At 41.9% G+C, this 17795-nt stretch overlaps 1 protein-coding gene across 2 annotated transcripts; it reads right to left on the bottom strand.

Moving 5' to 3' along the window:
• Positions 1-1868: 1868 nt before the first annotated feature.
• On the bottom strand, positions 1869-8499 carry CTLA4 (cytotoxic T-lymphocyte-associated protein 4). Of its 2 annotated transcripts, none has more exons than XM_010861019.1 (4): positions 8242-8499; positions 5176-5523; positions 4298-4407; positions 1869-3056 (listed from the first exon to the last, which is right to left on the bottom strand). In XM_010861019.1, exons 1-4 carry the CDS (start codon positions 8342-8344, stop codon positions 2952-2954), a joined length of 666 nt encoding a protein of 221 aa, XP_010859321.1. In that variant the 5' UTR covers positions 8345-8499; the 3' UTR covers positions 1869-2951. The 2 variants fall into 2 exon arrangements, with proteins under 2 accessions (XP_010859321.1, XP_010859323.1); XM_010861021.1 differs by lacking the exon at positions 8242-8499 and adding an exon at positions 6018-7317.
• Positions 8500-17795: the final 9296 nt, after the last annotated feature.

The following is a 17795-nucleotide window of genomic DNA, read 5'->3' as shown; positions in this document are numbered from 1 at the left end:
AAATGGGAAATGGCAGAAATGAGAGTACCATGTTGGAAGAAGGGAGATGAGCAGAGGTATGTGCTAGGAGCTGGTAAGAGTTGGGGTTGACCCAGGCAACCCCTGGTAGCTGTATCCTGTTCCCCTCATCTCCAGATTCCTACCTGAGACGAGTGGTTCCAGGAGGAGAGGCACAGTGCCCAGGCTCTCCCTCCATGGTGGACCGAGTCTCAATGGGATGAGTGGAGTCTTTGGGCTTCCCCAGGACCTTGATCCTTTTCTTGCCCATTTCTTCTGTCACAGGAGAAACTTTTTTAAGTTAAAGAGTATTTTATCTCTTCAAAATTGAGACTGAGTGAAAAAAGCAATTCTTAACTCAATAGTAGAATTTCAGACAATAGTAGAGGAGATATTAGGATATTCTTGTGTAAAGAAGATATTAGGCTTATGTCTGAAAAATGCCTGAGACATCTCTGAAGACCCTCTCTGTCATTTAGATCTTCTGTCAACTATGGAGAAAAATGATCTCTCTAAAGACTTGGAGGAGCAAAAATGGTAATAAACTATTCACTGGCACTCCTAAACTGTGTGTTTCTTCATGGCTTCCAACCAAAGATCAAGAAATAAAAAGGAACAGTCTTCTACAAAGTAGGAGCTTACTCTGTGTGTACTTTGCTTGGTCAATTCAGTCGTGTCCAACTCTGTGAGCCTATGCATTGTAACTGCCAGGCTTCTCAGTCCATGGGGGTCTCCAGGCAAGAATACTGGAGTGGGTTGCCATGCCATTCTCCCAGGGATCTTCCTGCCCCAGGGATAGAACCCATATTTCCTGCATTATAGGTGGATTCTTTACCAACTGAGCCACCAGAGAAGCCCTAGGAGTTTACTCTAGGTGTTATTACCATATTTGGAAGACCTATTCCTTTTTATTTAGCAAATCTTTCTGACATGCTCACTATGTGCTCATTCATTTGTATGTTACACTTGTTTGGAAAAAAAGAGCACATAGTGAGCAAGAGGAGCCTGGAGGGGTACAGCTCATGGGATCACAGAGTCAGACATGACTGAGCAACTAAGCACGTAGTGAGCGAGCAAGCGAGAGAGAGCTGCCTGAACAGCAATCCTCAAAACGTGATGGATCTGAGAAGCACTGGGGAGTTTGTTGGGAGAGCAAACCTCTGGTCCCACAGCCTGAAGATTCTGATTCAGTATATCTGAGGTTAAGCACTTGAATCAGCATTTTTTGAAAGTGACCCGGTTGATTCAATTATAGGTGGTCCCTGGCCACTTTGAGAGTCATTACAGAAAGCAACAACAGGATGTGGAGGTCAAGAATGAGAAACCTTAAGTGGAAACCAAGCAGGCTGAGATGACATACTGGTTAACCAAGAATCACAGAGGGGCTGTGTCCCTCACATTTTGAACGAGTCCATCTGGAAGCCACAAGGGAAAGATCATTTACCGCAGAGGCAGAGCAAAATGGCTGCAGGGTTGACGACAGTGGAGTTGCCATGGCAACTGTAATCTGTGTTTCAGTTGAGTTGAGAAAGGTCTGGGTAAGAAAGAGGTGAGAAACCTGTGCTAAAGAGAACGCTGTGTGATTTATCAAGGGCTGCTGGAACTGTTTGTAGTAGCTGCTTCATATCCCAAACAGTGAGGAAGAAATCAAAAAGATCAAGGATGAATTCCTTTCAAGAGGGGCTTGCAGGTGAAGTGTTGGTGGACAGCTGATTCATGAAGCATGATTTGCCCTTTGGGTTTTTTTTTTTTTAATTTGTTCCCGGTCTTCCTAATATTGACGAGTCAACCAAGTGCTGAATGAATCAATCAAAAATAAACACAATACTCACATCTAAGGAAGGTTAAAAACAACTCTGGAAAACAACCATCACGTATTTTTATTTTAATTAAAAATATTATACATGTTGTTGCATTTTCATGGAAAATATCAAGTTAAAAAACACTAACAGTGTTAGTTTTCAGAGACCTTTGCACCCTGTTTTGCCATTTGCTGCTTTTTCCTGTCTGTGGCATTAACCATGTGTAAGGAATTGGGGCCCAGTGGAATTGGAGCTTCCTTGAGGTTCATACCCACAGGACTCCTGAAATGAGCAGTTTTCTCCATGACGATGACATGCCATCAAATTAACTCAGATACCACCTGCTTTGGCTTCCTTGTTAAAGAAAGGGAGAGGAGCTGGCATACAAGCCCAAAGCACATGTCGCCATCAATGCAGCCCACATGTCTGCAAGGATCAGCTATGACCTTATCTGGTTTCCAAGCCAGTTGGCACGTGACCTTGTATTCTACCCAGTGTATTAGTGTCCTGAGTCTCGACCATAAAACTTCCCCTGAATCCATGATGGGAAGACACTGCCATATAGTGTTTCTGTTCAGACAATCAGCAAATACACAAAAGCACATGTGGTCCCCATGCACAATACTATCAAATAAAAAAATACATATTGTTACAATACAACCTTTGGAATCACTGACTAAAATATAGCCATGTGAGTATTTTTTAAGTCTTCACATAATTATATATTTGTTAAGAAAAATAACACAGCATAAGTATTTTACTTAAAGACATTTCAGCTAAAAACTTCCAATGGGTAAATACAAGATGTATACAATACCATCCTCTCCCCTCCTTCTTTCATTGCTTTCTTGGGATGGTACTATTCCCTAACTTTTGTCCCTGAACCTACGTCGTAATGCTGCTTCCCCATAACGCTCTCACGTGATGCTTCTTCTAAAACTGTATCAGATGTGATAGAGCCAGCCTGGCTCTGTTCTTCTGCTCCTTTCCTTTAAATTGTAGTACACTGAATTGGGGTTCTGCATCCTGCTTTATGTCAGAGATGAATCCCCCCATAAACACAAACAAACAAAAATAGCTGGATAGCAAAAAGTTAGAATTGCCTCAGCTCTTACAAATTAGAAAATAGTCCTTTCTCTTCAGTATGGTCTCTCAATTGATGGGAATAAAATAAGGCTGAAATTGCTTTTCACATTCTGGCTCTGTTGGGGGCATTTTCACATAGACCCCTGTAGTAAGAGGGCTTCTTTTCTTTAGCTGCCAAACATAAAAAGAAACAATCATTAGCACTGAGGAATACAGAAGCCACTTCTAACTGTAATAGGATTCGACAAATATTGGGTCCCTACCCCACTGAAAAATAGATGTTCACAACATGCAAAATTGGAGATTTTCTTGATTCAGCTATTAAAATTCATTTTGTGTAAAAAAACCCTGTGCTATTGACATAAAATAGAAATCATTTTCCCTGACAGGGAGACAGGAGGAAGAAACTCTGAAAAAGCTTTAGAAAGAACTTCCAAAATGCCTATGATAATTGACTGGATCTTGTTTGTCAGGTGATGAGCTTGATAAGATAATAAACTTCAATTATTCTCTTTGAGAGCTGTATTCCTCATCTCTACTCCTCATATACTTTTGATTCGTTTTTTTCTCTGTCCACACTGATTTCCAGTTTTTATCACCTCAGTAAACTGAGGTCTAATCTACTAGTCTGCATGGCAGTTTGTAGCAAATGAGGTAGAAAGAAGCTACTGCCACAGAACAGATTATAGAGGATCTGGGAATAGAATGTGGAGGTGAGGGAGGGAAACAGGGAGAGGAGGGGAAGGTTTGTGATGGCAAAGCCAGCCATAGGCAAAGGAGGCTGAAAGTGACTATCAGAGAGAAATGGTGACAGGAGCACTGATTCCATACCTCTGTCTCTTCTACAACAACTGCAGTAAATAAAAACTGGGTTCTCTTCTACTGTGCTGGAAAGGAGGGTCAGGTTTGCCAGTCAAGCAGACTGGGTAACAGGGAGCCCTGGGCAGGGGTTACGTGGACACCTACAGCTTAGACAAGGAGGGCTCAAGTAATGGGGCACAGAGAGATGGCTTCCAGGTGAAGTGAGGGACACTAACCACCCAGGTGATCTTCTCCAGCAACATTTTGCCCAACCTCATTTCGGGTTTCAAGGTTATGATAACTCAAGTACAATTGTCATGGAGATAAAGAGCAAAACAGCTGCCCCGTGTTATTCACACAGTTACTCAAACTGAAACCTTGTGCAAAAGCACACAAACATTCAATGTCAAACACACTCATCTAAAATATTAGTCATCCTGAAACCTCAAAGGCCAGTGCCACGGGTTCTAGTGTGTTCTTTACCACTGTCCTTGCTCTTCTTCATTTATTGCTTCATCTCAAGAGAACTCGACTCAACAGTGTCCCTTGGTCATTTATCATCACCAAAGGCATCCAGACCAAGGATGGTGCATTGCCCGCACTGCACTCACCATTTTGCTCAAAGAAACAGCTGTGATGAGGAAGCTGTAGAAAAACAACCCTGAACTAACTGCTGCCAGGATCCAGAGGAGAAAATCAGAATCCGGGCATGGTTCTGGATCTGCAATAGAGAACAAAGCAGAGCTTCCCTGAGATGCTTTCTAAATTCTAGCGCCTTACTCCCCTGACTGGTGAGAAAAGGAATAAGTTCAAGCTGCCAAACCTTGATGTCCACCCGTAAATAGAATCGCTGGCCCCCAGATAAGTCTGTCTCTTGGGGCTACTTGGCTGGGAATTTCAGATCAAAGGCCAAGGCCAAATTTCATGCTGGCCATCACTCCAGAATGAGTGCCCCTACCTGCTGGGAGGAAAAACACCTTCCTCGACTCATTTTATAGTCAGAATGCTGTTGTCTCACCATCCATACTAAGCAGGACTACCACATATTATGCCAGAGAAGTCTGTTTTTCATTAACTTTTGTTGGAGTAGAGTTGCTTTACAATGTTGTGTTAGTTCCAACTGTAGAGCAAAGTGAATCAGCGCTATGTATACATATATCCCTTTTTTTTAAAAATTTCCTTCCCATTTTGGTCACCACAGAGCACTGAGTGGAGTTCCCCAAGCTATACAGTAGGTTCTCATTAGTTGTCTATTTTATACATAATATCCACAGAGTATATATGTCGATCTCAATCTCCCAATTCATCCTACCACCCGCCTCTTTCCCCTCTTGGTGTCCATATATTTGTTCTCTATGTCTGTGCCAGAAAACTCTTAAAGAGAATTCCCACAATCCTAAACATGAAGGACCCAAAAAATAAGGGGCCAATTTGTTTGCATGGCAAAGAAGAGACAGCAGTGCAAAAAGTGTCGGTCAGTGACGCTCACCAATGACGTAAATCTGGGTTCCATTGCCGATGCCCACGTAGTAGGGCGGCGGGTACATGAGCTCCACTTTGCAGACATAGAGCCCAGTGTCCATGGCCCTCAGCCCTTGGATGGTGAGGTTCACTTTGTTTCCTCTGGAGGTGCCAATGCAAGTGGAATCATCCAGGAAGGTTAGCTCATCCTCCACCATGTAGGTCCCAGCACAGACTTCGGTCACCTGGCTGCCTGCCTCCCGCAGCACTGTCACCCGGACCTCGTCAGCTTTGCCTGAAGACTCATATTCACATGAGAAGCTGGCAACACCCCGGCTGCTAGCCAGCACCACTGGAGGCTGGGTCACATTCATCCCTAATGTGGGAAAACCAAAGGGAAATCAATGAACTCAAGCTCACTCACCACCAGGTCCAGGCAAACCCTTGGGCAGGGTGGTTGATCTCTGATGGCCCCGTCCAACTTCACCTGTCAACCCTTCTCTCCCCCCATCAACAAACCCATCACCCTCCCCACCCCTCCCCTCTTCCATCCACCCCAATGCCCCCTCCATCTCTTGCTGCCTTCTGGCTTCTCTTCCATAAAGGTGCTTCCTTACTGGAAAACAGTTTTTGGAAGGCAGTTGGTTGTGGCAGTGAGAACACTGATGTGACAAACAAAAGGGCTGGCTATACCATGAAATAGATGGTTTGGGGAAAGCTGTGCCTCCCTCATAGCCTTCATTTTCCCTCCCATGCAAAAGAGGGGTTTAGCTCAGATGACATCACAGTGCCTCCCAACTCTGGTATTCTAAAGTTATAATAGAGCAGTAGGGGAAATTTTGGAGGCTGAGGTAGAGAATCTTGCCTTACCTCTCAAAGTACACCTTTATTACCTCTGCTTACTTTGACCTGGCCCTGGATCTTGATTGCCCACAGGGAGCCGAGCCTTGGCTAATGTGCTGGCCACCCCCCTTCCCTGCGTTATTACCACAGAGGAAAGGATGCTGCTTGATGGAGGAAGCCGCAGAGGGAGGGCACTGGGTCGCTTCCTCTGTAGGCTGAGGCAACCCTGCCATTCACTTCTATGGGCTTCCCCTGCCACTGCCATCACCCCTTCCTCCACCCTCTCTCCTTCACTTGAACACCTTGTATTCCTCTGTCCTTTGTCTTCTAGCTTCTACAGGAGAAGGGAGCCCAGCTTTCCATACAAAAGGACTCACATCATATAAAAAATGATGGCTTCGTGACAAATTACCTTCCTATAAGTAACTCAGCCCCTTTCTAGTCCACCCATCATACAAGTGACACTCAAAACTTGGATGGAACCTTGTAACTCATTCTCTTCAAACCTTTTCATGCCTTATACACTTGGTTGTTGTTGCTGAGTCACGTCTGACTCTTTGCAACCCCGCACACTGTAGTCCTTTGGGCTCCTCTAGCCATAGGATTTCCCAGGCAAGAATACTGGAGTAGGTTGCCATTTCCTCCTCCAGGAAATGGCAAAAGACTCTCCTCCTGGGTCTTCCTGACCCGGGGACCAAACCCATGTCTCCTGCATTGGCTGGCGGATTCTTTGACCACTGAGCCATCGACTGCAAAATCAAAGTAAATAATACTCACTGTCTCTATAACCTGATCCTAACCTACTACTCCAGTCTGAGTTTCCAGGACACCTCTTCCTTTATACTGAAAGCACTAGTCTTTCCCCCAAGCACCTGTATGGACACCCAGAAGAGAGAATAATATGGCAGCAGCCATTGCCATGGTTAATGAAGCAACCCTGGTTGGCTAGACAACAGTTTTCTTTCTCAGCCCTCATTTCTGTCTACCAGAGATGCCCTCCGAGCATCCTCTGTACTATTACAACTCCACCCTAGTACTTAAATTCTGCCCTGTATTAAAGGATTTTTTTGTGCATCATTGTATGCTGCCCATTTGTTGTGTTGACTCTAAACCTAAAGGAGACCAAGTTTCCTGCCCTCCCCCAAGGCAAGCTTCCAATTATCACCACTAAATCTGGTCACACTTCATTTTCCAATATCCACCAGGAGCGGATCCCAGATACAGATTGAGAAATTTTCTTAAAAGTAAATTTGATTGTTTCTCTGGGCATTTAACCTTTGCATATTTAAAACATGTAAAATAAGAAAATACGTGTGAATATTTCTTATACAGGAAAAATTAAATAAACAAATATTTTTTGAGCCCCTACTTTGTACAAACCACATAGTTTTTCAACAGAGGTCTAGAGAGATAGAAGGCAGAAATGTATTAGAAAAGATCACCATTGTACATCAGGTAACAAACCTAGTATCAGCCTTTACAGGGCTTTATTTCAGCTGAAAACTGGGGGACCTGCCCCTAAAGTTCAGAGATAAGTCAGGCAACAATTAAGTATCTTATGCCAAACAGACCGATGGCCCTTTCTTTTGTTCATTCTTTTATTCTTTCGTTTTTTATTTCTTTCATTCTTTCTTCCCCCCGCCTTTTTTTTTGTTTTACTACTTCAAACTGCTTAATTTTAAAAATAATTACTAGCTAACTAGTTTATAGAGTTGACTAAGTGGATCTTAATACCTTGCATTGAGTAAAGAAGGCCGCAATGTTAAACAAGCAGGCTCATTTGTTTATAAAAATGAATCAGAAGACCTTAAAACCTTAAAACCTTAAAAATATCTCATAATTTTATTCAATCAATGTTTTTTAAAAAGGAAACCTTGAGCTAACCCTTATTCCAAGCCCAGATGGATTTAGGATGGTCTCTCTTCTCTCTTACATCACTTACCTTTACAGTATTTTCTTCCAGTCTTATAGAAGTGTCTGAAATTTCTCCTGTCTCCCAGACCAACTCACATGTACTCACTAAGCTTCCACTCCATGCCCAGTAAGCTGTTACTAGCTGTGTCTCTGCTGGTTTGCTCCTTCCAGCTGTCCCTTGCCTGCCTTGGAATACAGAGCTGCCCAAACCAGGAGACTGGAGTCTCACCTTCAGCTTCTGGCTTTGCTGTAAATCTCTGCCCTTGACTGAGAAAAGAAATGAAACCCAGTGGGAGAAACACCTCCTCCACCTTCATGCTCCAAAAGCCTCACTCACCTTTAGAGAAAACAGGAATGAAGACAAGAAAAAATAGGGCAGTGCAGGGCCAGGTCCTAGATGTCCACCAAGTCCCATGACTCTGGAATCCAGAGCAAGCCATGGCTTTATGGGAGCGGTTGTTCAGGTCTTCAGGAAGCAGAGCAAAAACTTTCAGGATCCCGAAGCTTTGAAATGTGTTTGAACCCACACAGAATCAAGGACTTTATATAGCTGGCTTTGATCCCAGGTATATACTACACATGTGCACACACAGAAGGCACATGAATTTCTAGCCTTTTTGTTTTGGTTTTACGAGAAAGGAAGACGTGGGTTTAGCTGCTACGTCGAAGAGATAACCTCAAACACTCAAAGTAAAACTGAACAAAACAAGCCAATCCATGGATGGAAAATGCACTCAACTTGAAACTGAAGCTTCTTGTTCACTTTAAGGATAAGTGGAGACTTGGAGAATTTCCTGGAGCGCAGGAGTCCCCCTAAGTCCCAGTTTTATCCGATCGTCTAGGCATCTTTTGCCACCCAGTATTTCATTGACACCCCCAGAACTGCTTAAGCTGCTGGCCCTCTGAGCCCTTGTGTTAAAGACAGAATGAGTCTATTGTGCTGTTCTTAGTTGCTCAGTTGTGTCCAGCTCTTTCCAACTCCATGGACTGTAGTCCACCAGGCTCCTCTGTCCATGGGAATTCTCCAGGCAAGAATACTGGAAGTTTTGCCATGCCCTCCTCAAGGGGATCTTCCCAACCCAGGAATCAAACCCAAGTCTTGTTTTGTTTTACAGATGGATTACAGATGGAATCCATTACAGATGGATTCTTTACGGTCTGAGCCACCAGGGAAGCCCAAGAACACTGGAGTGGGTAGCCTATCCCTTCTCAAGGGGATCTTCCTGAGTCTTCCAGAGACTCAAGAATCTCCTGCACTGCAGGCAGATTCTTTACCAACTAAGCTACCAGGGAAGCCTCCCAAATGAGTCTGGACACCATTCATAAAAGCTTTCCACCTGTGAGACACCATCCTTGGCATGCTTTGCAAAGCAGAGTTTATTTCTCCTAGCTCCATTTAGCATTCTGTTAAGAGAAAATATCCAAATTACAAGAAATAAATTGATCTGCCTCTAGTTTTGAAGATTAAGAAAAAATTCATGCATTCTTAAGAGATCTAACTCCACAAAGACAAAACAGAGTTGGATAAGGTCCAGAAAAAGTCAATGATCCAAGATATTTGAACCTTCCATCAGAGGATAGTTTTTTTTTTTTCCTCTAATGGGAACTTCTCAAGCAGAAAATGAGGAACTGAAGTTAAATATGACTGAAGTGCTTAAATTTATGAAAGCTGTAAAGAGAATAAATGTTCATCCTCTAAGAAAATGCTAAGCATTGGGGACTATATCACTCTTAAAACTGAGGAGTTTTCATGTATTTCAATGACGAAAGAAACATTTATTGAGAGGCTTTGAGATGCCAGAAATTGTGTGCGAATAGAATTGAATGACGAGCAGACAAAAACATAGCACGTTAAAGGACTTCTGGAAGACTGACCCACAGCAGACGGTGTGGTGCTGGCCTCCTGCAGTCCTCTGTGGTTTCGCGTGGCCAGGCTCCTCAGCCCTGCGGAGGGCGCTCTGTGGAATACAGGCCTGACGCGTCTCATCTTAGCCTATCTTTCAGCATTCCCTCACGTGTCCCTTTCCTCTGATTGTCCTCTCTCCAGCACACCTCTTTCAAGTTTCATCACCTTTGCCAAAACTGTTCCTCCTGGCTTCTTCCTCCCATTACTTTGTTTTATCCTCCTCCTCATCCTCCAGGAGGTGACATCACCTCCTCCCGGAAATCTCTCCTGACCTAGCTCTTTTCTATCCTCCACAAGCTCCTTACAGAAGCCCTCAAACCACAGCTAAAATGCCAGCAGGTGATACCAACCTAATGGTCACTTATCAAGGGTCAGATCCCAGTCTGGGCACTGGAGATACAAAAGTGAAAAATGTATGATCCTAATCTTGAGAGGAAGCCAAGGCAGTCACAAGGCAGATGATTAAACCTATGATCGGGAAATTGGGAATAAGTGCAGGAATTGAAGTATTGCACAGAGGAGCAGAAGCCATTGGTTCAGCCTGTGGAAGTCAGAAAGGACTTCTCAGAGGAAGTAAGCCCTGAACTTATTGTTAAGGACAAGGGGCAAGAGACAGATATTCAAACAAAAGGAACAGCCCATGCCAGGCTGGAAAGAGCAAAAGTATTAATATTCATTACAGCCAGAGAACAAGATGAGTATGGGAATGACTGGTAGGTAGAAGACTAGGTTCTTAGTCTTCAATGCACCGTAAGGAGCAAATAGGCATAATTAAGTTCACATTTAAGGAAATTCCCCCAACACAGGAGGATGGATGGGTAAGATGAGTTCAAGGAGGAATAAGATATAACCAGGAAAACCCAGAAGGACACTATTGTAACACCCAGGTAACCAGGTATTGGCAAGCTTTTTCTATAGAGGGTCAAACGGGCTTCACAGGCCACACAAAATGGTCTCTGTTGCTACTACTCAACTTTCCTGTTGTAAGGTTTAAGCAACCACAAAGAACTCATAAATGAATGGGCATAGCTGTGTTCCAATAAAATATTTTTTTAATGTCCATCATACCTCAGTGAAAAACAAAATTTACAAAAATAGGAGGAAGTTGGATTTGATCTACAAGACATTGTTTGTCATCTCCTGGTCTAAACTAAGGCAATGGCAGCAGTGGTGATGTGGTTCCCTAAGGAGACGAATCCACAAGCAGTGACGTTTAAGATAACACCAGATTTATGACTTGCTGCTACCAGAAATTGTCCAAATGTTTGTCAAGTTTTATCACATTCAAGTCTTAAAACAACCCTACCAGGCAGGGATTACTGGCTTTCCCAATTTATAAAGGAGAAAACCAAAGCACTGAGAGTTAAGGAGTGTGAAGTAAAAGTCGCTTGGTCGTGTCTTAGCCTTTGCAACCCCATGGTCTGTCCATGAAATTTTCTAGGATTAAGGAGACTTATCCAATCCCCTGTCGTTGGTAGGAGAGTCAGGATTTGAAGCCAAATGATGCTGTTAATCACTATACTAAAGCAAAGGATTTAAAGTCAAAGAGAGCTGGGTTTGAATTCTAGTACAATGACTTGCTACCTGTCAACCTGGGGCTATGACTTTCAGAAAATAGCCTCAATGCTATGGCAAGGATTAAATGAGATAATGTATGTCAGGTATGTTAAAGACCTATTATGGTGGCTGGCTACTCAGTAAATGTGTGCTGTGCTTAGTCGCTCAGTCATGTCTGACTCTTTGCCACCCCATGGACTATAGCCTGCCAGGCTCCTCCGTCCATGGGGATTTTCCAGGTGAGAATACTGGAGTGGGTTGCCATGCCCTCCTCCAGGGAATCTTCCCAACCGGGGGATCAAACCCATGTCTTCTGCATTGCAGGTGGATTTTTTACCATCTGAATTACAGAGTCACTGAGAAAACAGAAGTATAATTCATTGGAATAGAAAATATAAGAAAAGCAGACCAGAAAGTGATGATGGTGAGTTTCATTCAGGCATGTTGAGTTTAAGGTATCCATAGATGGTAAGGTGAGGGCACTCAAAAGCAATTGCCATGTGGATCTAGAGCTCAGGAGAAGGAGCTGAGCTAAAGACATTAACTTAGTCAGCTATGAAGCCACAGGTGAAAATTCCACAGGCCCAAGGCACATGATGAACACATTATGACTATTTTAATAGATAAATCAATGAAAACAGTTTAACATAAAAAGAGATGAGAATCACAGTAGAAACTTGTAAAGGACTCTTACCAAGTCCCCTAAATACACTTTTATGAAACTATTTCTGCCAAATAACAGCTGTAAAAGCCACTGCATGAAAGAATGTTGGTGAAAAAGATATGTTCACATTTATCATCTGGTAGATGACTTGATATTTACAAAGAGAGAAAATAATAAATCTAGCAGATACTGCTTTAACCAAGTGATCAAACTGAAGATCATCTATGATGGGCCATTCTGACATCATGTCCAGATGCAATACACTAAGAAGAACACGCCTTTGTAGCATTACTGCCAAAATTGCTTAAACTGAATCAAATTATGAAAAAACAACTAGAAAAATTCATAGTGGGAGCATTCTGCAAAGCAATTGGCCTTCAAAACTGGCCTTTGATTCCTCAAATATGTTAATATTATGAAAGATTAAAAAATAAACAACCTGAAAAAACTGTTGTAGATTAAATGCAATTAAGGAGGCATGGCAACAAAATCCAATGTGCAAGCCTTGATTGAAAAAATCAACTATGAAGTGTATTATTGATATACTTGAACAAATTTGGAATATAGACTATAGCTGATGATAAAATTGCATTAATTTTAAATTTGCCAAGTATTGTCTTATTGGGGTTATATAGGGAAACATCTTTGTTTTGGAGTGATATTTGCTTAAATGTTTAGGAATAAAGTTGGTAAATAACTCTCAAATGGTTCAGCAAAGATATATGTATATGTTTGTATTAGTAGACAGAATAATACTAATAAGACAGCAATGACAAAATGTTAACAACTGGAGAATCTAAGGTAAAGACTATACCGGTGTGCTCATGGTACTATTCTTATAAATTCTTTTTTATTTTTAATTGGAGGATAATTGCTTTATAATATTTATTGGTGGTGTGCTGCAATTCATGGGGTCGCAAAGAGTCGGACACGACTGAGCGACTGAACAGACTGACTGACTGATACACCAACGTGAATCAGCCATAAGCATGCATATTTCCCCTCCCAAGCACCCCTTCAACCCCACCTCCATCCCACCCTTCTAGGTCATCACAGACCGCCAAGCTAGGCTCCCTGTGTTATACAGCAAAGTTGCAAAGTAAAATGTTGAAAGTAGAAATTATAAGACCACTATTAATATAGTAGATACACAGATAAGCAAACTGAAATTTAGAGAGAGGAATGGCTCATTTAAGGTTATTCTCCATCCCCTTTCCTCACATCTGTTCCCTACCTAGGAGACAGATCCTGTAGAGGACTTGATTCTCAGGCAGGTTGGCCTCTGGGAGGAATCAGCTGATTTAAGGCACTGGCATAAGGTCAGAGGGCATGAAGATGGAGGTCAGAGTATTTCTTCCCTGCTTTCTCCCAGATTCAGCCCCTGCCTCTGGCAGAAACAGTAGCTCTGAACAGCTATAGCTCCTGCGGTATACCCCGACACTTCTATAATGCCAATTCTCATTGCTTCTTCCCCTGCTCCTTTCAGTCCTGGAAGTGGTATCAGCTTATACTGTTGCTAGTGTCTGAGTGCTTTAATGTCTTCTGCCCCTTACCCTCCTTAATACCTCTAAAATACAGTTGGCCCTTGAACAATACGAGTTTGAAGTGCATGGTGCGTGTATATGTGGTTTTTTTCCCAGTGGTGCTACAGTACCACACCAAGCTTAGCTGATTCAATCAACAGAAGCAGAACCAGAGTTATGGAGGAATCACGGATACCAAACGTTGACTCTCAATTATGTGTAGATCTTCCTTAACTCCCGCATTGTTCAAGGGTCAGTTGTAGTTCTTTCACTGAGTCTCTTATTTGAATCACCTGTTTCCTGTAGAGTCTCTCATTGACCAAGTCCTAAAGCTAGTATGTGGTGAAAACTGGTTTTAAATCCTGGCCTCATCCTACCCTATTCTTTTCCCCTATTATCTCATGAGAAATAATAGTAAGTCCTATCATGTAAGTTTGTATTTATTACAGTTGTGTACAATTCTGTCTCCCTATTTCAAATTCTATCTTGCACCCTCATCCCTGGGAAAGCTTGAGGGAAGGAGGAGAAAGGGGCTACAGAGGATGACTTGGTTGGATGGCATCACTGACTCAGTGGACATGAGTTTGAGCAAATTCTGGGAGATAGTGAAGGACAGAGAAGCCTGGCATGCTGCAGTCCATGGGGTCACAAAGAGTCAGACATGACTTGGTGACTAAACAACAGCAACATCCTCACTTCACTTAGATGCAAAGTTCTTAGCATCTAAGAACTTTGTATAAAATAGGCAATGGGGAATTCTGCATTTTGATTTCATTCTCAACATTTTTATTGCTCTTGCACCTCATTTCCAGCTCTAGGGAAGGTACTAATAAGTAAGGATTCCATCAGAGGACTGGTAAGCACCAGTGAGCCCAGCACAGTGGTTAAGAGCATGGCTGGAGTCAGACAGACATGAGTTCAAATCCTGCCTGCACTGCTTACTAGATGTATCCTGGGTGAGGTTTTCAAACTTCTCTGATTCTCAGCTTCATCATCTATAAAATATGGCTAGTTATGGTAGCCAATAATCTTATAGGGTTATTGTAATGATACAATGGTTATTGACATTCAACTATGCCAATAAAATGTTGAAAGCTGTGCTTAGCATATTGTAGTGCATGCCCAGTAAATGTTAACTCATCAATTAAATACAGAGAAAAGTATGGATTTCAAATCTCAGTTGTTTCATATATAAACCTTTCTTTTATTATCACCACTCTGAAGGGCGTGGCAACTACTGCAGTATTCTTGCCTGAAAATTCCCATGGACAAGAGCAGCCTTGTAGCCTAGGCAGGCTACAGGTCCTAGGGTCACCAAGAGTCAGACAGGACTGAAGCAAAATAATTGAGCACACACACATTATCATTACTAGTGACTGGATGGTACATTAGACTAATATCAGGTTCTTACTTTTCTAACACTCACACATGTATTCAATTTTTGCTGTTTTCAATGTCATCAGTATCTGGAATCAAATGACTGAGTCTGAAAAGTGTCTCCCTGGTGGTTCAGACAGTGAAGAGTCTGCCTGCAATGCAGGAGATCTGGGTTTGATCCCTGAGTCGGGAAGATCCCCTGGAGAAGGAAATGGCAACCCACTTCAGTACTCTTGCCTGGAAAATCCCAATGACAGAGGAGCCTGGCAGGCTACAGTCCATGGGGTTGCAAAGAGTTGGATACGACTGGGCAACTTCACTTTCTTTCTTTTTCTGAGTCTGAAAACTCAACTCTAGACATAATCAAAGATTTCTGTATTGTGAGCTCTCAAATATTCAGTGGTTGAATATTCAAATGTCTGAGGGTATCACATCCTTGGATGTTTTCATTTCAGGGTAGGAAAGGGAAAACCAATTTTGTTATTTACTTTTACCACTCTAATATTTTTTTTAAAAAAAAGGTTGGTGGTAAAGGAAATGAAAATAATTGGCTAAAATTAGGGTTCGGGGATTCACTGTGATTTCATTTCCTCACCATCTTCCTATATCCTACTAATTTGAGTAAACCCCAGACTGGTTTTGTAGTACTCTTAGTGGTTACTGGATTTGAAAGATCTCTCAATTTGCATAACTCACAGTGAAGCCTACAGTGAAGTGCCTTCAGAATTCCAGATGAGATACGGGTTGGGTAGGGTAACTGGGTTATTATTACTTAATTGTAAAACTCCTCTGAATTTGTAAAGCTCATCCTGAGCTTAGCTGAACTTGTAAAGGTTTTTTTTCTAAACCTCCTATAATCCTTTCCCCAACTAGTACACCACCCCTCAAAAAAAGTCTTTTGTTGAAAAATTTGCACCTGGCATTGACTGTGGTACATACTGCAAAACATCCTTTACTTGATGGTTTCAGATGTAACGGGAAGAATGAAAAGTCTAATATTTGCATAGCGTGCAGTTTCAGGACATCCCATTACGTTGAGCCTATAATCATGCCTAATTAAGGTTATATACTGTGTTTTTATGCTAATTAGCTCATCACAGTACAACTCCTTTCAAAATCGACTTCAAAGGAAAAAGAAAATCATCTACCAAAGTGATTGCTAAAGAAGGATCTATCAATCATCTCACTGAGAAAGAGCTAAAGAGAAAGGAAATGACATGCAAAGTGACTGGAAAGAAATTTTAGCTTCATTACCATTAAAGGGTGAAAATATGGGCTGGCCAAGAACTTACTTAAATAAACGTGGTAGGTGAATTTTCAGGCCCTAGGAAACTAATCTACATCATAAAGTCAGGTAAAAATGGACGGTTCTGGGCTGTGGACTTCCTGACCATCCCCTAGTGGGGAAATAGAGTAGGTCCTGCTGACTTTTTAGTCTACAGGGTCCCCTCACTGGGGGAGCGAAGAATGGGGTGGGGGGATGTGGAAATTGTTGCCAGAGAAGCAAAGTTTTATCTACTAGTCTTAGTGACAAAATGAAATGCAGAGGCTGCTTCAGCTGAAGATTAATTCTCACCTATCAGAGCTTTATTTACGCCGAGGCAAAGACAAATACTTTTGAATGAATAAATGATAAAGTCAACTGTGACTACTAAAGTCAACTGTGACTACAATTGTCACAAAGTAATTTGAAGGGGGGATCTATGTTCTAATTATCCAAGCTGCTTACTATATATGATTGAGTGCTTTTGAATGTTTTATCTCCATTTATGGATAACGGTCTCATATTTCCGGTTTTAGCCATTATCATCTCTGATTATCTCTCAGTCGTCTTAGCATTTCACACCTAAAAGTACAATTAAGTTAGATTGTGTTTTATTCTTAATCCTTCACCCTTGTTGCAACACTGCCAGCCATGAATAGTTTAGGTCAGTGACTTTATCCAAAACCAAGAATAGATATTTTCAAAATAGATGACCCTTTTATTTTATAAATTGGATAACTGATTTGCTGAGAAGAAAATTGGCTTGCCCAGGATCACACATCTAGATCTTATTCCTTAATCATCAAGCAGAAATAGAAAGAGAAGAGTAAATAGTCGATATTTAATCTATCATGCACCCCAGCTCTCTCCACCTAAAAGGTACTCACAGCCTGCCTGATTGCCATTTAGGACAAGTTGAGATTGGCCTAGTATCATTTTCATTTTACTAAAGACGAAACAGGACCAGACACTGTTTACCTACCTTAGTGAAAGGAGTAAGAAAACCTTGGAGCACAAGTCAAAATTGTCTTTGATACTGAATAATCCACTCCACCTCTAAAAAGTTGCTAGCTAGCTATAAATAGTGGGCATTGGAAATGTCAAAGATTTAATGGAACCCATTTCTCCCATGTTATTTGTGGCTAGGTAATCTCAGCCTGAAGCATTTATTTCAGATTCTTGATGGCAGAGACAATCACTGTTTCCATATTTTGAGCTATGTTATTTCAAGCCCTGCTGCTATTGCACCATTTGAATGATTTCAGGCCATGATCTCCTCCACACCTCCAGTTTAAAGGAAACTCTTATGTTCACACCTTGCACATAGAAAAGGAGCATCTTTACTCCTTTGTAGTTTAAGTGATAGCAGCTGTGATGGTGCAGAAAGTTGTGTTAGATGATGAGGAACACAGGGCAATTGCACAGTCTGTTGCGGACACTGAATCCTAAAAGAAATGTGAGTTCTGCCTTCCCATTTTACAGAAAGTAAACAAAGCCCCTGCGAGGTGAACTGATCTACCCAAAATTATATGCATAACCTGTTAGTGGCAGAACTAAGATGAGAGCTCAAAAGTCCATAAAAAGTGAAAGAAAAAAAAAA

The sequence above is a fragment of the Bison bison genome, unplaced genomic scaffold (assembly GCF_000754665.1).
Source record: "Bison bison bison isolate TAMUID 2011002044 unplaced genomic scaffold, Bison_UMD1.0 scf7180017864471, whole genome shotgun sequence".
NCBI lineage: Eukaryota > Metazoa > Chordata > Mammalia > Artiodactyla > Bovidae > Bison > Bison bison.
This window is presented reverse-complemented; position numbering and strand designations above follow the sequence as displayed.